General features: G+C 29.9%; 1 protein-coding gene across 1 annotated transcript; it reads right to left on the minus strand.

Annotated features, from left to right (window-relative positions):
• Positions 1–8054: 8054 nt before the first annotated feature.
• LOC110622759 (protein DETOXIFICATION 42) lies at positions 8055–20896 on the minus strand. The gene is made up of 15 exons (XM_043960451.1): positions 20675–20896; positions 20516–20554; positions 14934–15174; positions 14554–14675; positions 13857–14060; positions 13516–13691; positions 13107–13242; positions 12157–12253; positions 11907–12007; positions 11601–11764; positions 10296–10367; positions 10107–10223; positions 9888–9983; positions 9537–9658; positions 8055–8380 (listed from the first exon to the last, which is right to left on the minus strand). The coding sequence occupies exons 3-15, from the start codon at positions 15008–15010 to the stop codon at positions 8338–8340; spliced, it is 1527 nt and encodes a 508-aa protein (XP_043816386.1). The 5' UTR covers positions 15011–15174; positions 20516–20554; positions 20675–20896; the 3' UTR covers positions 8055–8337.
• Between the last annotated feature and the right edge of the window lie 1396 nt (positions 20897–22292).

A 22292-nucleotide genomic window follows, 5' to 3' on the forward strand; every position in this document is an offset into this window, starting at 1 on the left:
ACCTAGGATTAATGGATTAAACCCTAGGTTTTTTCAAAAGTATTGGGATGTTATTGGAGCTAATGTTTCTTCTTTCTGTATTTCAAATGCTACCTCAGGGATGTTTTCGAAGTCGTTAAATGAGACAGTCCTGGTACTTATCCCCCAGAAAACAAAACTCGAGTTTCTGCTTTATTTGTTGATTTATTAAACTTGGAGAGAAATTTTGTCCGGCCTGTGCTGAATAATAGGGTTCCAATGCAACACAAATATGGACCTCATCTTCGTGCTTCATCATGATGATCATAGATGAATATAGGTTTGAAATGGCTTCATTAGGAAAACGCTCTGATTCCGACAATGGCGATGGAAATGGTTATAGCAACTAGCATAGGAGGCATTGCAGTCATGGAAGTACCGATTTTGGAGGAATGCAATCTGGAAAATCTTGGGGGTGAAATTCAAACATCAGAGTTGATGAGTTGTCAAACTCACTAGTTTTTCTTGTTAGTTTTCATGATTTTGTTATATTCTTGACGATAAGAAATGAATTTTCACTTGAATTTTAATTTTGGTCAGATTTGAAACTAAAAAAGTTAAAAGCAACTAGCAGATATTGTTTTAGAGCTATTTTAGACTGAAAGTTTCTATCTTACACAAGACTGTGACCTAAAGTCGACAAACAGATAAAAGAGATTCAAATTTGACAATTGTATAGAATTCAAAATATTTCATATAATTATAAATATGATCAAATTAAAGATTAAGATAATAATAGTAAAAGGATTTATTGATTTATTTTCTTCCTTTTGAATTTAATATTTTTTTTATCTTTTTGTTAGGATAAAACCTATATAAAGAATTATTTTAGAACTTTGATGACATCTCTTCATGTCTTCATCTCATCTCTCTTTGCCTCTTGATTTCTTCCGCATCTTAAGCTGAACAGAATATTCTCTCTTATTATTTTTGTTGCAATTTGTAATGTCTCTTAGAAGCTAAATGTTTTTACCAATTAAAAGTTAATCTAATTGAGATTTTTTATCAAAGAGATTTAATCTCATTTTCTTTTAATTTTAAATTTTTATTTTCATTCTTTTTCTATTTTTTAAGAACAACACTTCCATTGTTGCCTTTTTAAGAATTTAAGAGACCTATTGAATATCCTAACTAGACAACATATTGTTAATTAACTCAATTAAAGATGTAATTGTTTAATTGGATTAATACAAGTAGCAATTAATATATATAATTACATTAATATGATTTAGTTTAAATAATTCGATTTTAATTATTAATTAAATTTAAATTTTTATTTTCTTAATGCAATTAATTAGTTAAATTTACACGCTTATTAGGTTATTAATTAATTAAGAATTAATTTAATATTAAGAAAGAATTGGTGGGATTCACTTATTTAAATGCTTTAACCAAATAATAGAAAAATTAAGTAAATTATCTTTAGAATCAATTATCCATACTTTCGTTTGAATTTTAATTATTAATTATCTATTTCATTTCATTATTCCATCACATTTCTTTGTTTTTCTGATTGAAATTTTCTTTTTTCTTTTTATTTCAAAATTCATTTTCTTCTCTCTTCTCACTTGGCACCTAAAATAAATAAATTTAAAGTTTTTGCGGAATTGACACTCACACCCTATTTACAAAACTCTTGTATTGTAAAAAGGAATCAACTATATTTGGTGGATTCGATGCAAGCTAAATTTTGGTGCCGTTGTCGGAGACTTTACTATTTTATTTTTATTTTTATGACCAGGTCTGAGAAAGGTAGAATTTAATTTGATTCAAAAATAGAAAAGACCGCAAAACGATTGAGGAAGCAACTAAATTGAAAAAAACAAGCAAATTCTGGTGCTTTTCAGTCAACTACCCAAGCATCTGTAGTAAGAATACAAAAAATTTTGCATCTACAGGATTGCCCAAACACCTAGAAAATCCTAGCAGAGAAGAAACCATGGCCGAAGAAGAGTAACCACTTTGCATCACCTACCAGTGTTGAACGCATCCTTAGAACTGTGAATAGGTATGATCCATATGCTACCTAGGTTCTATGGCTGAAAAATGAAGACTCACATTGCCATCTGAAGGAATTTTACGTTGTTTGTTCAAGTATGAGACCACAAGGAATAATGGACAAATAGATCATGTTAGTAGCTTTTCCTTTTTACTTTGGTTGAATTTGCCAAAGATTAGCTTTATTAATTGCCTCCATGATTAATTACCACCTAGGCACAAATTAGAGATTTACTTTTAGAAAGATTTTTTCAGCACCTAAAGCCTCATCTATAAGGAAAGAAATTAGTGGAATCAAGCAAAGGAGGAATAAAACACTCCAAGAATATTGGGAACATTATAGAAAATTGATTGCAAGTTATCCTTGACATGAAATCACACCAAGGCAGCTCAACCTTCACTTCTATGAGGGGTTTTTGCCTTTAGAAAAGAGAACACTTGACGTTGCTAGTGGAGGAGCTATTTCGTAGATGGAACCTGAAGCAAAAATTTGATCTCAAAAAAGGCTACAAACTCTAGGCAATATGGCCGAGAAGAAGATGTTTCTAGGAGTGCAAGTGAGGTAAGTATAATATTTTTAGATTTTAAAATTTTACAATTAACCATTACAATTCAATAATTGGCTGTAAGAAATATGAATTATACAAGGACTTATGTCATTTACATAAAGCTCGACCACCCCACGGATATGTGTCCCAACCTTCAGGAAGATGAACGATAAATAAATGCAATTGGATGATTTATTAGGCAGCAAAGAAAGTACAATCTATTTTTTAATACATAAAATCTCAGGTAGAGAGATCATCCCACTTTCAGCTATAGGAATAGACAGAAAAATTTTCAGCCAAGCTTCAAAGTCAAATATATCTTTAGAAGATATTATGCAAACACTTGCTAATAGTACTCTCACTTTTCAATAAAAAGCAAAGTCAAGCATACAAATTTAGAGACCAAATGAGCCAAATTACCATTTCAATGGGCAAACTAGAATCCCAAGGAAAATTGTCTTCTCAAACCATGCCAAACCCAAAAAAGAATGCAAGTGCAATCACATTGCAAAGTGGAAAGGAGTTGAAAACTGACAGCTCGACGAAACTTGCTTAGGGCAGTACTCTAGGTCTAATACCAGAAACAGAACAGGAGCTGAAAATTTAGATAGAGAAATAGCCTCAAAGTTTATAAATAAAGATCCAAATAACGCGTTCTCTTTTTCCTGAAAGACTTACTCAGTCCAAAAAGGAAATAGAAGAAAAGGAAATCTTGGAGATTTTTCGCAAAGTTTAGGTAAATATATATCTTTTAAAAACTATAAAACAAATACCAAGGTATGTAAAATTTTTAAAAGATTTATGTACTAATAAAAGAAAATTATTTGGGTATGAGAAAATAAAAGTGGGTAAAAATTTATTAATTGCACTTCAAAAAAAATTCTACAAAAATATAAAGATAAAAGCATGTTTGTAATATCATGTAAAATTGAAAATTGTGGAAGAAAGGCAATGTGTGATCTGAGAGCTTCAACAAATATTATGTCTCTATCTTTCTATTTGTCTTTGAATGTAGGTCCATTAAAGCAAACCGGAGTTACACTCCAACTTGCCGATAGATTGATAGTCTACCCCGATAGATCGATAGTCTATCCTAATAGTGTGTTGGAGGATGTCTTAGCACTAGTGGGGAAGTTAATTTTTTACAGCTAATTTTTTCGTCTTGGAGCTGGAAGATGATAATCTTTCTTTTTATTTCTAAATTCCCTTTCTTCTCTTATTTCACTTGGTAGTTAAAATAAATAAAGTTTTTGTAAGATTGATACTCATTCATTCTATTTACAAAACTCTTGGATTGAAAAAGGAAATCAGTTATAATTGGCGGATTTGACGCCGCCAAGAGTTAATTTAGAAGGTGATGAAGGAGCTAATAAGGGACAAGATATCAGCAAAAATCTTGCTGTGGATTTGAATTCAAATGACAAAGATGGAGTCATTATTGCCAACCCAAAAAGAAGGCATACGGGCCAAGATGATGAGACTACTAAGGCCCAAGAGAAACCTTCAGATTCAGAGTCCACTAAGGATCCAAAAAATGGAAGAGCAATGGGTACGAGTTCCACGGCCCACCAAAACAAATTAGTCTATTAAACTGGATTTGTCATGGGCTTGGCAATCTATGAGCAGTTCAACTCTACAATAGCTAGTTAAAGAAAAGAGACCGAATTTTATTTTTCTTGTTAGAATAATTTGTAATTCAGTTAAAATTGGTAAAATAAAAACTTTATTAGATTATGATGACTTCTTTTAAGTAGACAGTATTGAGCATAGTGGCGGATTAAAACTTTTGTGAAAAGGAGTTTATAGGATTGATTAATTTGGCTCTCCACATTATGGTAGTGACATTAAGATGTCTCTATTAGGGCTTGATCCATGGAGAACAACAGGCTTTTATGGGCAAGCAAATCGAGCTAGAAGACATGAGACCTGGGATTTATTAGTACAAATTGTCGTCGGTGAGCAATATTTTTTGCATTTGTATAGGCGATTTTAACAAAAAAAATTATAATTATAAGAAGAAAGGAGTCTTCCACAACCAGCAAATTTGTTTCATGGCTTTTGAAATGCAAAAGCCTAACTTGGATATAAGTTTACGTGGGACAATGGAAGGATAAGAGTTAATCATGTTGAAGCCAAACTTGATCATTGTTTGGTGTCGAGTAGTTGGAGGAGTAAATTTGCATTGGCAAAGGGTTCAATTTTGGATATCTCCACGTCCAACCATCTACCAATTTTGTTACAGGTACAGTTTTTTATTCCAAGACAGTAAGTTCATCTTTTTTGTTTTGAGACTCAATGGACTAGAGAATCAGACTGTCGTAATATTGTTGAAACTTGTGGATGATTACAGTAACATGCATCATAAGCTTATTGTTTGTAGCCAACAATTAGATGATTGAGGCCAGAATTACAGGAACAAATTTAAGGAAAAGATTGAGCATTGTAGAACACAGATTCATCGTTTGAGGGGTCGAAGAAGAGTGAATAATCAATGAAAATTCCTGCATTGTAAAAATAGGTTGGCTGAACTTTTTGTTTCTGGAAACAACAGGCAAAGCGATGGTAATTGTAATACCCGATTTTTCCATGCGAAAGCTACTGCCATGCAGAAAAGAAATCAAATAGAGCAGCTCAAAGACAGAGGCGGTAACTGGCAGACATGGGACACTAGGCTAAATCAGGTAATTTCTGATTATTTTGGCAAACTCTATACATCACAAGCCTGTGCACCAAATAGTGTTATTAATCTTGTTCCTAGCTGAGTCATGGAAGAGGATAATCAACTACTAGAGGAGCCATTTACTAGTGATGATATACAAAAGGTAGTGTTTAGTATGGGGTGAGACAAATCATTTAGAATTGGTGGATTAAACCGTGTGTTTTTACAAAAATATTGGGATGTTATTGGAGCTGATGTCTCTTCTTTCTGTATTTCATGTGCTACCTTAGGGACATTTCCTAAGTCGTTAAATGAGAAAGTCCTAGTACTTATCCTAAAAAAAATGAAACTCGGAATGTACGGCGGAGTTATGTCCAATTGCTTTGTGCAAGGTACTTTATAAAATTATTGCCAAAATGTTTGCTAACAGATTGAAGCTTATTTTTCCACATTTATCTCTTCGACCCAGCATGAATTTATGGCAGGACGTATTCAAGGTAACTTTGTGGTTGCTTTTTAAATGCTTCATTATCTAAGAAATAAAAGGAGTGAGAAGGTTGGCTATGCAGTGCTAAAGATCGATACTAATAAGGCATACGACGAATTGGAATGGTCTTTTTTTGAAAGCAATAATGCAGAAGATGGGATTTAGTGGATTTAGTGATAAATGGGTTGACTTGATGTTTCTGTATGTTTCAACCGTTTATTATAAGGTTTTTTAACAAGGGAATCTTATTGGACCTATTTTTCTAGGAAGGGGCTTGAGACTGGAAGATTCCTTAAATCTATATCTTTTCATTATTTGTGTAGAGGCTCTATCCAGACTTATTCAGGATCTGAGTGGATTTTGGTGTTATTCATGTTGTTAGAATCTTTACAGGCGCACAACTATATTCATCTCTTTTTTGTAGATGACAATATGTTATTTTTTCAAGGCGAAACCTAATGAGGTGCAAGAAATTAGAAATATTTTAATGGAGTATGCATAAGCATCTGGAAAGGAATCAATTTCAATAAATCCTTGATTTACTTTAGTCCTAATACCGATAAAACAACAACGTCAGATATTTGCTCCAAGTTGCAGGTCGAGGAGCATGATGATCTTGGAACATATTTAGACCTTTACCATCACAAAAGTGGATCCCGAAGTCTTGAAACAAGTTTACCAACCAGCCTCACATTTGATATTCTCTAACCCCAAAATGGTCATTTGCAAGTTTTTACACGTAAATCATTTGTGAAAGTACTCCAAATGGTGATAAATGTTTATCTTTAGAAAAGTGGATCTCGAGCTCCGAACAAGTTTGTCAACTAAGGACATATTTAATATTTTCTAATCCCAAACTGGTCACTTGCAAGTTTTTAAGTACAAATCATTTGTAAAAGTGCTCCAAATGATAATAATTGTTTATCATTATAAAAGTGAGTCTTGAAATTCTGGAACAAGTTTGCAAACAAAGGATATATTTGATATTCTCAAACCCCAAAGTTTTTACACGTAAATCATTTGTGAAATGTCTCAAATGGCGATAAATGTTTATCTTTACAAAAGTGGGTTTCAAAACTCCGAAACAAGTTTGCCAACTAAGAACATATTTGATCTTTTCCAACCCCAAATTGATCACTCGCAAGTTTTTATTGACAAATCATTTATGAAAGTGCTTATAAATGTTTATTTTTACAAAAGTGGGTCCTAAAGCTACGGAATAACTTTGCCAACTAAGAACATATTTGATATTCTCCAAGTCCAAATTAGTCATTCACAAGTTTTTAAGCACAAATCATTTGTAAAAGTATCCAAAATGACGATAACTGTTTACCTTTACAAAAGTAGATCTTAGAACCCTGGAGTAAGTTTGCAAACTAACCTCAAAATCGATATTTTCTAAACTCAAAATTGTCACTCACAAATTTTATGAGCAAATCATTTGTAAAAGTGCTTTAAATGATGTAACTAATTACATTTATAAAAATGGGTCCTGGAGCTCTGAAACAAGTTTGCCAACTAACCTCACACTTATATTTCACAATTCCAAAATGGTCATTCGCAAGTTTTTACACGCAAATCATTTATAAAAGTGCTCCAAATAATGATAATCGTTTGCCTTTATAAAAGTGGATTCTGAAGCCTCGAAACAAATTTGCAAACTAATCTCACACTTGATATTCAAATTTTGAGTACTTTGAGGTTTTGTCTAGAAGAAACGATAAGAGCATGTGAGTTTGAGAGAAAGGAGAGGATGGAAGGAGATAAATGATCATTGACTAAAACAAAAACAAGGTCTTTAATTTTGGAAAGGATAAACCAAAAAGAGGCATTCTTATGACTATAATAGTTCGATCCAAACTAATACAAATAACTTTTGACCCATTTTCTACTTGATCCAAAATAGTTAATCTGAATTATTTAGTAGTTTTATGCTAGTTATTATATACAATTCCATTTTTTTGTAAAACGATTTGATAATTCTCCCCCACTCAATTTTGCAAGGTCCCTGTTGCGATCCACTCAATTGCTATGCCAAGACTGGACCCTCAAGTATTATTATTCGCTAGTGCCTCGGGCGACTCTACCTCATTCCACACAAGTAGCTCTTTCATTGCAGGCTTACTAGCTCCACACAAATTTTCTGATTCAAAGTGACTCTAATGCTAATTGTAACAGTTCAGTCCAAAGTGATAAAACAACTTTTGGACCCTTTTCTTCACTTGGTCTAAAATGATTAACCTAAATTATTTAGTAGTTTCGTACTAGTTATTATATACAATTTCATTTTTTCGTAAATCATCGATATGGGAAGTGACAATAACCATTGGCCGAAACAACTAGATTGCAATATACATCTCTTTTTATTTTTATTCTTCTCGAAATAGATTGTGCATATATCTACTGTACTGCGTACAGAATGAAGGACCCGTGACTAATACAGATGCCAAAATGCAATGACCTTTAAAATTTTCCCTTTTTCCAAACAGGTCAGAATGGTATTTGCTAGCTGTGATAAACAATGGACAAGAAGCTCAACGTCTGAGAAAGCTCCAAGGTCCCATTCCCGTTCCTATTCGGAGGTCAGAATAGTATTTGCTAGCTGTGATAAACAAGGGAGAAGAAGCTCAACTTCTGAGAAAGCTCCAAGGTCCCATTCCAGTTCCTATTCTGCAGATACAAAAATAATTTTTAAAAAATTATACATAAAGAACACTGATCAAATACAACCATGGATAGATAGTCATGTCTTAATCTTTAGCTTATTGACATCCCTGCGCTAATTAGAACTAATTTATTGAATACCTAAACTAAAACTGTAATCTATTCAATATCTGAATTTGCAAAAAGCACAATAATTAAATACAAATTAATTATATTATCGATAATTTATTTTTTTTAAAAAAAGTAAAAATTAATCGTACATATTACTTATTATATTCTAAATTTTGCTATCTGCACTTTTATAAATTGACAAAGTTCAACAAGTATAATTTTATTATTTTATAAAAATTTAAAGTTCAATCAATAAAATTTGAGAGCAAGTAGCAATAAATCAAACTATTTTTGATATCTTTTTATAAATCAACAATGATATATAGTTAATTTGTGTTTAATCGTTACAATTCTTGTAAGTTTCCAATGCGTTCATAATCTTTATAGTTTTCTATTTTTCATTTTATAAAAAAAAAATCACAAAACTTAGGACTAAGTAGTAAATTTTATTTGTAAAATTAATGAATTAATTAGTGAGTTTTCATATAGCACAAGGACTAAGTAGTAATTTTTATTTTTATAATACTTAACGGCTAAAATTAAAAGTGACTAACCAATAAAACTTTTATACTAGAGTCGTTTTAATGTATTTTTCAAAATTGATAAGACTAACTAATAAATTTTCCTATATCACAAGGATCAAAGAATAATTTTTTTTTATTATAATACCATATACTATGTAAACATAATTTACTATTCAATTTTATGTATAATCATTCATAGAATTATTTGTATTCTTATTTTATTATTAAATACCATATTTCAAAAAGAATATTTTATATAAAAATTTTTAAGGAGTAAATAACAGATTAAAAAAATTATTTTTTAGTTTTGAAAAACAAAAAACAGATATCATGAATGCACACTTAGGTGTTCAATTGGTTGCAATTCTAGTTCAGATATGATAGCGGCCATATATAATCGTCTAAAAAATTGTATGAATAATTATGTAAAATTTTCACTATATCAATGTATTTAATAGACAAATTTGAAATAATATAGGGTTGTAGGTATAAATTTGGCATTTAATCTTTCAAGTTGAAACTATTACCTCAATAAGCCCACAAATGCACGTAAAGTCATGAAAATGGTCAATGCAACCCAGATGCCAAAGAAGCCATGACTAGATGATAATGTAAATAAGCATACGATGCTTATTATTGACACCAAAACCTGAACCATGGAGGAAGAAATTAGCAGAATGTGAAAAATAAGAGAAGGAGAACTATAATGAGCATTTCATATTTGTTAATGGTATGATGGGGAAGACAAATAATATAAGATAATTAAACTGTCATTTTCTGTTGTATTCTTGGCGGCCAAACAAGCTTATCTAAAGACAAAAGCAAAATGAATTGATGTTTTGAGGAACTTTTTAACTGGGAAAGAAGGCAAGGTATACCATTGAGTATGAAGAGTATGCAAAATCAGATGCTCCATAATTGATTCCATCGAAAACGAAGGCTAAAACATTTACGATTTGAGTTGCTGCAACAAACTAATCAGCATAAAAAGAGAAAAGAGGAAAGTCTTAGTCCGAAAAGTTTTCCATAATCCAAAGCACAGAAAAGGAAAAAAATCCTATTGTTGGTTCTTATAGTTAGAAAAAGTGAATAGTTACCGGGATGCCCACACTAATAAGATTCAAAACATTGACATCTTCTGTAAATAATCTTGAAGCAAACTGTAGGCCACCTAAAAGCAAGTTCGAGAGAACCAGGCCTAAAATCAAACCGTACTGCAAAGCAAAATCAAACAATTAAAATATTTATAGGGAAATTTGTAACTTAATGCTGAGGTATTTACGTACCTGGAATACACGAGAAGTAATGGCCTTGGCCTTGTCGTGATCCTTATTTGCAAATGCACTTGCAAGAATTGCCTAGAAAAGTTGAAATGCATTAGTCCATTTCTTGGAGATGTTTTAGAAGTAAAATGCACTTCGTATTGCAGTAGGGTTAGATATTTTAACATTAAAATTTGAGAAAGAGGAGGAATAAAGGGATGGAAAGGAAGAGAAAGGAAATAAAATCAAACAGCTACATCTTTTACCTTTCAATTCTACTACATCAATGGAAAGAAGATCACATATTTATGCACAAACGTCCCTAAAATCATTCTGTTTGATCCAAAAGTTATGCTCTATAATTATGCTATACTAATTAGAAATATAAATATAATCAACTGAGGATAAGATGCATGTCTTTCAGTGACCGGATTTTGGATGGAGGCTTGCCAGCAACTTGGCTTTTTCAAAGGAGTAATAAGACAAACAAGTCACTCTAGAAGAGTGACTTAGGATGATAGTACACATTTCAACACAAAAAGCCTTAGACCAATGATTAAAACCAACTGAGAAACTCAAATATGTAGTAACTAAAGAATTCTAGAACTGAAACAAAGAAGTGGAAACAGGGGAAGAAATAAAGACCAAGAACAAAATTTCGAGCATCAATTTTAATCTGACTCTCACACGACATTAAAATTGACGAATAAGTAGGACAAATAAAGGGATGGAAGGAAACAGAAGGAATAACTCAAAGGACTACATTTTATTCGATTGTGTTTTGTTTCTCATAATATATAAGCTTTCGAGTTCATAATGGAAGACCTAAAATATATGACATAATTCCACAAATTAAGGCGTTCTCTAACTAAATAAGAATAATATGAAAAAATACATATTGATTTTCCATATCACTTCTCTTAAATTGGAGCACTCAATCTTATCAATACAAACATTAACAAATAGAATTAATCTATTCCAACTCCTGAGGTTTGGAGGAAAGCAAAAGAAGTTTGGATGCAAACCTAGACAGAATCTGCAATCATGCAGTAAAACAACTTGATATATTTTCGTTTTGGTCTTAACAATTTTCATGTGCAAAAACATACTATGCACTGAAAAATAATGAGTATAATGATAACCAATAGATACACTTGTATAAGGACAATAAAATGGAGTCCATATGTTTTTATCCTTATTACATCATCTATTTGATATCCATTAAAATCTACATCCAACGGCAAGGGAATTATACAAATATTTACAAACACATGCAAGTGGTTTCAGTTCATTAATGTAAAATGCACTCTTAAAAGAAACAGTTCTTACTTGTCCAGCCACAGCCAGCCCATCTGCAAGCAAAGAAGTTGCCATCCAAATCTGCAAGCAAACCTGAAATGCAGCCATTGAAGTTGATCCATATCTTGCCGCCAATGATGCAGCCAGCGTGACACAGAATGTCGCAGCTATTACCCTCATCAACAGCATAAATCCTTAATGGAAATGCAAAAAACAAAAAGTCTTGCATAGATCAGTTGCAATAGCATACAAAGTGAACAACAAATAAATGAATAGAATAGGATGAGATAATTCCCATGTGTGCATTTAAGAAGGGTGGAAAAGGAAAAACCTTACCATTTTTTAGAAATCTACTAAATTGTAGATCTTTAATGTTGGGAGGCAATAGATCAACATGTTCAATTAATTTCCACAACAGAATCAGGGAGATTAGGTACCTAAAACACAATATTAAAAGAAAGAAAAAAAAAAGTTGAACCATGGTGTCCTCAACAAATAATCCACAAAAATCAATACAGCAGCATGCCAGAAACCAGAAAGAAAAATTGGAATGCTATCTCATCTTCAGGAGAAAGATGGAACTTACTGAGAAATAACATGAGCAATGGCTGCACCACTGACATTCAGTCTGAATACAAATATAAATATTGGGTCCAAGATGATATTTGCTACATCTCCCACAACTACAAAAAAATAAATGATAATAATAATAAATTGTAACTTTGGAACTACTAATCCATATAAATGAAGCATAGACTGGTTGCTCAATTTTGTTCAAATATAAAGGTAAGAAGAACACAGAAAAAATCACTTCACATTATTTGATTTTATGTCATGTTTCTCTTTGCTTTTATTGTTATTGATATTAAAAAGTACGAAGTGCAGTAATGATGAGAAAAAGTTGACAAACAGATCCTGAAACAAAATATAAATTGAATTTCCAAAAAGGTGTTGAAGTCTCATACTGTAGAACTTTGTAAAGAAATAAAAATGGAATGAATTATAGAAATAGGTGCTTAAGCCATCTCCTAACACCAGGGTGAGGTCTCATAATAAAGTACAATAGAACGCTTAGCTTAACAGTGAATAAGAATCATTCAATCAGCTCCGCAGCTAGGTTTCAGAATACAAGGAAGGAGGCTCCCATGTGGTCGTTCTGAATCCTTTTTTCTTGCTTTCTTTGGCGAAATTCTTTATTTTTAGTGTTAAGTGAGCTCAGTGGCCCGAGCTGATGCTTTTGAATAACAATAATATGACAAAAAAAACTGCAATTTTGCTAAGTTACATAAAAAATAATATATTTCTGGTGTACGTGTTGAAATCTTACTGAATATAAATGCGACTTGATATGTAAAAAATTATATCATCATATACACGAGAGAAGGCACTCAAATTTTCTCCAAAAAGTATGAATTAAAATATTAGATAATGCATACCACAAGTCATGGAACAAATAGATATTAATAATTGATTTTTCACTAATATATCAAGGGCATACATATTTACTGGTGAAAGCAGCAAACAAATCTATCTTACCTGTAGCAAATAGAGGAGTTTTCGTATCCTTAATTCCTCGGAAAACCCCTTGCATCGCTAATGAAAGAAGAACAGCAGGAGCCCCTAGTGACCTCAATGTCAAGTATTGTTGTGCTGGTATTAGCATTGGGGAATCCTGCATTCCTTAGAGAACTTGTCTTTTGAAGTTTGAACAATAAAAACTACTAGGATATCTTTGATGTTTGATGAAGTGGTGAAAAGATGACTGCACTAAAAAGTTTTAGACTAACTTGAAAAAATTATGCTGTTTGCTACAAACATGAACATCTAACAACCTATTGACAAGATAACCTACTGGAGCTAATAATTTTAGATCAAAAATCACAACAGGAATGAGGAATAATACACAAAATTTTCAGCACTCGAATGCTACTTGAAGAAGACTTACAGATTGTACACCCATGTAGCTCAGGACTGGTTTTGCAGCCAAAATGAGAAATAAAGCCTGGATTACACCAAGGACACAAGCAATAGCCAATGCTGAAGAAGCAGATGGTATGTGCCTTCTCTCATAATCTCTTTTGGTGGAAATGCTGCTTGCAGAGGATGATTTGTGTGTAGACTCTTGTTGAAAGAAAAACAGAGAATATGTTAAAAGTGAGAAGCATATTCCAGGAATTATAAAAAATCAATCGAGGACAATGTGTAAGTTCGAGCTCTATCCAGATCTTTGCAACTCAATAGGTGTATTCTTTCAACAAACCACAGGGAAACATAGGATAAACCTACCAGATTTAGGTAATAACTCTTCCATTTCCTTATTGACAACCGAACCATCTTCAAGTGATGCATCTTCCTTGGTACTCGATTTTCCAGCACTGTCTTCCTCGGCAACAAAAGACGTCGTAACACTGACAAGTGGGAAAATTGCAATCTTTGACATTTGATTAAAAATGGCAATAGAAACTCCCACAGCAGCAAGCTCCACAGGTCCTATAAGTATTAATATTAATGAGCCATTGATGTTGACAAAAAATATTTGGAGAGAAATGTAAATATGAGAAAGTACTTGTTTTAATTGGAAAAACAAGCATCGCAGAAATTTTTTTTTTTCCTATGATGGGTGATAGATTCAAAATAAAGATATTTTATGTATTTCTGGGAACTAACTCAACCTATTATCCATGTTAGGTTCAAGTGGATCCAGTTCATGTTGGATAGAACTTTCACAACAAAGGGAGGACCATACTGTATGCTTTCTACATATCTATTCATTTACAATATATGTGCGCCCCTAATAATTATCAATATGCAAACTGCATCTAGAAATATATAATTGATCAGTTCCTGTATACTAAATACTCAGAGATAAAGCTTATTGAATATGGATCAGCAGAGAAAAGCTTAAAAAAATCAAATAGGAAGGAAATTAAGTAGTGGATATGCAGGCTATCTTCAAGAAAAGATGGAGATCACATGTACAAACCTAAATGGCCAATGAATGCTGTATCGATTAGAGAAGCAACAGGATCTGCTGCTAAAGCAAGTGCAGCAGGAACTGCAATTTGTGCTATTTCTACTGCTAACTCATCCACATTGAAAACATTCCTGGACAAACAAATCATAGAGTTACATGTGAGATTTAATAATATTGTCACAAAACCTCTTGACAAACAATTAAAAGAAGAAGAAGAAGATGAAAATCCAAGCTGCAAAATATTCTATGTCATTAAGCCTCACAAGATACGCATTATTTAACAAATTTATACTGTGATAATCATAAAAATGAAAATGTTCCTATTCCTAAAAATAATTGTAGAAGCGAAAACCTAAAACTAATGCCCAACTTTCTCAAAGAAAGAGTACCTTGTATCCTTGAAGAGCATAACTAGAGGCAATTTAGCCAAGCTTTCCCACAGATTAACAAGAGTATCTGTGGCCATTGTTAAATTGGATTTTCCAAAAACAACAGACGGAATCAAGATTATGCAGCTTCAGTAGAGCAATTCAAACTGTGTAATCATCACCCAGCCTAAACCAACAGAGGAACCAGGCTGCTTCCGATGGGAAAAAATTTCAACAATCAAAGAATTTCGGCATCAAACAACTGGTCAACAAAGAAAATGACAGAAGAAAATACTCAGAAAAGTCACCGTTAATTCCCAGAAATTACAAGCAATATAAGAAATTAAAATCAATAGAATCCCAGAAAAAAATACAAAGAATCCTAAAGAATCAAAGAATCATGCTTCATTTCAGGTAGAAATGTCATTAGAAAAATGAAGCATGGATCATTGAACTAACCCATAAGCTGGGACGCTGCAACAGATGCAGCTTCCTCAGTTAACGAAATTCCAGTCTGCACTCTTTATGCATTACAAAAATTATAGAAAATCGGAGCTAAAATTAGCAAACTCAAAAATAACCACCACTGCTTACGCAACAAATTTCCAAAAAAATAAATTTCAACTAGTCGCTGAATTGAATGCTGGAAATTAACTATTTTTATTGTAAGCCATTTCCTTTTTCTTTTCTCCATTTGCTAAAAATATATATTCCTCATTGCCAATATCAGCTGTTTTAGCGGCTTTTTTTTCTTCCGTTCCTTTAAGTTTTAGGAGATGCTTGGATTAGAGATCATAAGCAAATAACGATTAATTTATATTTGTTTAATAAACTCATTATTTTTTCATATTAAAACGATGACTTCTCTCATTTTTAATATATTTATTATTTTTATTATTTAACTTTTATTTTTTTAACAGTAAAAAATAAATAATTTAATATGATAAATTAATAATTTTTTAAATGAAATAATTATTTTTTTTAAAATGAGATAAGTTAATAATTATATATTTACGTTTAAGTTAATAATTATATATTTACGTTAATATTAAATGATGACTCTGCACTATTGGCACAACTCAGACTCGGACTCATCTAAGAGAACTCAGCTCATCTGACTAGATGGAGAATAAGGGAGCAAGTCCAGTTACGCTACAACTTTTATCGGTATGAGCGCCGAAAGAGAATTAAATGGCCGTCTGACGAGTATAGACAGGCAGATACATCTGTATGTATAGATTCTGTGTGACAGTAACATCTGTAATGAAATGGTGGTCATGCGTCATCACAGGACAAGAAAAAGAGAAATAAAAGAGAAAGGTTCGAATTACTAGTTTACTCGTATCCACTTAAACTCTATCTTTTTTTAAATTTCTGATCATCAGTAAATAAATTATATAAATATACACATATTAGTTAATTCATGTATCAAATAGTTTGCAATTATATAAAATTTTACTAAATACTTGATACAAATAACAACTATAGGGAATACTTATTAAAAAATAGTAATGTAAATATAGCATAATATTAAAAAATATAAAATTAAATTGATATAAAAATTAGAGAATAATAAAATAATAATGTAAATATGAAAAAAAATGCATTTAATTTGATCAATTCAAAATTTTTATAAAATTTCAATTCATTGAATTTATTTATATGTGCATATAATAAATTTTTTAACTTTTAATGAAATAAATGAGAAAAAGTAAAATGAGCAAAGAAAAATAAATAATTTTTATACCTACATAATAAGAGTGTGTATAATGTCCCCTACCCGGTCTCTGAATAATTGGATTGATAATGTCACAAATTATGCTAGGATTTACTATGTTATTTTTTTATTATTATATTTCTATCCGAAAACTCATTTATATCATGTTAAATCTATTTATGTTTATTTATTTTTAGATAAATCATTTATAATTTATAATAAAATATCTATTAAGTGAATTCAATACATATTATAGCTTTTGTGACATTCAGCGGCTTTCCACATGGATGTGGGACGGAATACGGAAATTTTTTTCAAATTATACATAATAATTATAATTAGTATAAAATTATTAAATAATTTGAATTAATTATTTTGAGTCAAGTGAAAAGTGGGTTCAAAAATTATTTAGATCAGTTTGAATCGAACTGTTTCAATTTATAAAATTGTGTATAGCTAGTAGGTCTGCGGGAAAGGTCTACTGTGTGAAATGAGGTGGAGCCACCAGAAATACTAGTGAACCACAATACCCAATAATTCGGTATTGACTTAACAATTGTATTTGATTTAGTTGTAACGAGTACGTCGCAAATTTAGGGGGAGAGTGTGAAACTCAACTGTTTAGGATGAGGGAGGCACATCCCACATTAATAAAGTATGGAAATTAAAATTATATATAATAATTAGCATGAAATTACTAAATAACTCGATTTAACCATTTTAAATAAAATGAAGAGTGAATTCAAAAATTATTTGAGTTAGTTTGGACCAAACCGTTTCACTCGTACTTAGATTCTTATAAATGCAATCTCAAGATATTTATCATTACATTCCAATTTAGTTTCTCACTCTTACAAACTCCATACATGATACAAATTTCTAAATCTCCTCTCCTTGTACCGCTATCATTATTTATTAATAAAATTTAACACGCTAAGTTTTAATTAATTTAAATATTATTTAACTGAGTTTGATCTACTTTCCTTTTTTTTTAACATATATCACATTTCTAAAAATGATTTATTCACATATCTTGCATCCCATATACATTCTAAAGTTTTGTTATACGTTTTATAAAAATAAACGTCATCTTATCACTCATAATGTAAAATACTTGAAATTGACATTGATAAATATAATATAAATCAATTAGAATACAACAATAGGGATGTATCTTACATAGACTTTACACTAGCATAACGTATTATAGCTCACTTTTAAATTCAGTTGACAAGCCATAAATAATATAACCAAATAACCTTACTTAACTGAGCACCATTTTTATTTTGTATTATTATGAATATTTTTGTTAGCAGAATAGTAAGGGCTCAAAAACCAGAACAATGGATTCAAAAGCCAAAACGATAGATTCAAAGATAGAAACTATATCGATAGAAGTAGAGCTCCAAAAGCCAAACTTGTGGGGTATTTCATTGTATCATGATGTTCTATAAAAAAATTTCTTTATTAATCATATCCCAATTCCTTTTTATTTACTAATTTTCTAGCTTGGCATGTAGGTATGGCTGTGGATATTTAGGTGATGTATAAGTAATTTATAAGTTCATTTTAAATATTCAATATTAATACATAACATATCCTCCGTAAGTCACAAGCCGTATTTACATTCTTATGTAACATTTAAGCACATGTAGTAGTATAGCGTCTTAATTTCTCATTGTTAAGACTAGAATCTTAATTATCATCATTATGCTTAAATTCAACAAAATGCAAGTTAAATAGACATCCAAGATTATTGTACAATGAAAAAGAATACTATTTATAACAATTAGGTTTCATCATTATACAATAATTATCTCACACAAACATAGGCAGATTTCTACTTAAATTTCGAGCTAAGTTTTAGCTTTCTTAGGGACAGATATAAACCACAACTTCTCAAATAAAATGTACCACCATGTTATAGCTTTCCAACAAGCTAAGAATCACTTTATTCTGATTTCTAAAACTCAAGATATGGTCTAATTTATATAGCATGCTCAAATCCCGAATAACTAGTTTTTTTTTTTTTCAAAATTACCGTTTATATTACTGTTCAAATATGTGATTCAAACCTCATAATTATAGAATTTGTTAACGATCGATTAATCACACAATCAAAGAATAAGTACAAAAAATAAGTAACATATAAATTTAACGTGATTCAATAATTTGGCTACATACACGACAGTTAGGGTTTCTTATTTATCTGTGAATTTTTTAAGAGGATACAAGAAGAATATTACATATTTATATGTCTAAAAAAAATACAAAAAATACAAAATAATTCTCACAAAATATATTATTAAACTCCATATCTCAACAAATTGGACAAAGTTTCATTCTAGAAAACTGTAGTTCTAGTTCTTAAGTTTCATTTGATTCTGATTTTAACTCATTTGAATACTTATAACTCCTATAATGATCCAAAAACCATACGCCGTGTATATAGTACAGTTTTAGAATTGCTTCTATCTTCTTTAAAAATTTTGTATTAATTAACTTAAAATTTGATATATATCTCTCCTTAATAGTTTTAAAAGTTTATTTTAAGTTTCATTTGGTTTAGGAATTACATCATTTGGTTGTGTATAAGTCGAGTTATAGCCTATTACATACAGATTGTCTGGGTGCATGTTTTCATCAAGTGGTGTTATGTTTTTTCACATAAATCATACAAATGACACAAAATTAAGTCAAGAACTCTACATGAAAATTTTAGCTATATGTCTTAAAGATTTATTTGGCTCTAGAATCATGAAATTTGGGTACTTCTAAGTCTAATTATAGCTTAATTTTCACAAGCTATCTAGCAACTATTAAGAATACCAACTACATTTACCATATCTACTTCAATTGACCATTGCACCAATTTACATACGTATTAATTCATTCAAGTTATTTATCAATATAAAATTAAAATTAAAAATATATATTTACACGATAGAATAAGTAATTTAAACATAAATTACCGAAGGATTTATGTGTATCAACACTTATCCATGCATTCAAAGTTTCTTCACATTAATCATTCTTTCTTATTCAAATACTCATATAAAAGTCTCATATCATATAATCCATATATTTTAAAATTTTGGAATGATATTTAATAAATAGTACCCTTAAACTAGCTTATTAATCATAACGAATTTAGTAGAGTCGAAGTTATTTAATTTTTTTTTTAAATATTTCCATTTGACACGTTCGACATCTCAAGTCCTATAATTAATATATATATATATAAATTTTGTTAGTATAGTAAATCTATCAAATATTCATGCAAATAAAAGCATGTGATATGAAAGAAACAAAATATTCATTTATCAAGATAAGGAAAGTCGGCAAATGGAGTTCTTTTCCCAAAATCCTTCTAAAAACTCTTATAATTTTATGAAAATTCAAATAATTAATATTGGAAGAATTAAATCATAGAAAATAAAAGACATTCCCAATTCGCACTCCGAGACTTAGTCTGGTGGAAAGTGCATCCTGTTAGACTTGAGAGGTCTAAGGTTCTACTCCCCCAACCCCCTATTTCAAAAAAAAAAAAAAAGACATTCCCAATTCCTTCCATAGCCAATTTGGGTCAACATCTAAGTTTCCTCTTAAACACTTTATTTTTATAATTTCATCAAATCAAATATTAAAACATCAAATAATGCAAAAGATTAATTCATAATAAGAGCAAACACTATCCAATTTCATTCCTAGGATATCCGAGCAACATAGAGCTACTATCAATTTCACTTTTCATCGAATTAACCATTCATCCAACTTTCAAACAACTCATTAATATTTATGTAATTTAATTTATATAGATTTAAATAAATTAATCAAAACTCTAATTTAGAGAATTGAGAATTCGAGATAAGATTAGAACACATACCTTAATTCTTCAAAACCCATGTAAGGCCTCTCTTTTTACCTAGGCATTGAAGTTTCAACTTCCATTAATCGTGAAAGAAAATAAATTTCAATTCAAAGTCATCACAAAAATGCCAAAGAAAATGAAGAAATATAATTTCCTAACCCAATGCTAACTTACCTAAACTTTCTCCCTTTTGAGGTACTATTCACATAAACATCTCTTGATTTTGCCTCTCCTTCTTCAATTAATCACTTGCTAGAGATGAGAAAAAGGAAGGAGATCTAATTTCATGCATGAAAATGGTGAGATTTTGGATGGAAGATAAAGAAAATGGAGATGGAGAAAAATGGAAAATGAAAATTCGTCCATATGGTGAAGGGAGGAAGAAGATGAACCTTATTGTCTCCCATTGACTTGTTTAATATAAAATAAAGAGTTAGAATTGGTTGGATTACTGTTAGGTACAAGGATTGAGATTAATTCCTCCTTATTTCTTTAAAATTTCATATTTCCTCAACACATCATCTTTTAATTCTTTAGTATTTAAATTTAAATACACTTTAATTTGTAAATATGAAAGTTTAAATAATTATTTTAATTAAAAATTTATATCGTTTATGACGATTAAATAATTTTAGTGTCTTAATTTTAATTGTAATATATAAATTATAAATTATAGGAGCACATTAATAAAAATAAAAACTTACTGCTCTTATTTAATTTTTTTTATAAATATTTATAAATGAAAATAATTTTGACACTTAGAAACTTAATTTGATGATAAGTGTATCTGAATAAATTTAATAACTCTCAGATTCTACCGTTGAATTCTAATTTTCAGTTAAAAAAAAAAATTTGATTGATTAACAAGTAAATGTATCAATTATTATAATATTCTAACTTATAATTAACTGGCACATGTATAGTTGACCTTCTTTTGAATAAGCATTATTTCCTCATTTCCTTCTATCAATCTTGGAATCACACCTGTAGAGTAGAACATGAGATAAAATAAAATGAAAAATTATTATTTAATTCGATAGAAAAAAAAATTATTAATTAAATTTTTTATTTTAAAAAATAAAACTTTATTAATTATTTTTTTATTAATTTTAACTGCTAAATATGTATTGATAAATATTTATTATTTAATTAGTATTATTTTAAATTTAATTATTATTCAGAATTATCTTAATAATTTTTAATTTATTTTAATTATTTCCTCATTTCCTTCTATCAATCTTGGAATCACATCTGTAGAGTAGAACATGAGATAAAATAAAATGAAAAATTATTATTTAATTGGATAGAAAAAAATTATTAATTACATTTTTTATCTTAAAAAATAAAACTTTATTAATTATTTTTTTATTAATTTTAACTGCTAAATATGTATTGATAAATATTATTTAATTAGTATTATTTTAAATTTAATTATTATTCAGAATTATCTTAATAATTTTTAATTTCTTTTAAAAATATTATTTTGCAGACTAGGTCTGAATCAAACTCCATATCCCTTCAAATCTACATTGATATTGTTGAATAATTAAATTAATTAATTAAAGTTAGTAATTAATTTATTAATTATTTTTTCCATTATTATTTTCTATTAATAAATACAAATTAAATCATTTAAAGCTTTAAATGCTACGCAATTTTAAAAATTAGGACAAAATATAACTTTTAAATAAAAAAACATTTTCTGAATAAAACGTAATAATTAAAGGAAGATGCTAAACATAATTAAATTAACAAAAAAAATAATATAATTTAAAATAAAAGGTAAAATAAT

The sequence above is a fragment of the Manihot esculenta genome, chromosome 9, assembly GCF_001659605.2.
Source record: "Manihot esculenta cultivar AM560-2 chromosome 9, M.esculenta_v8, whole genome shotgun sequence".
NCBI classification, from domain to species: Eukaryota; Viridiplantae; Streptophyta; class Magnoliopsida; order Malpighiales; family Euphorbiaceae; genus Manihot; species Manihot esculenta.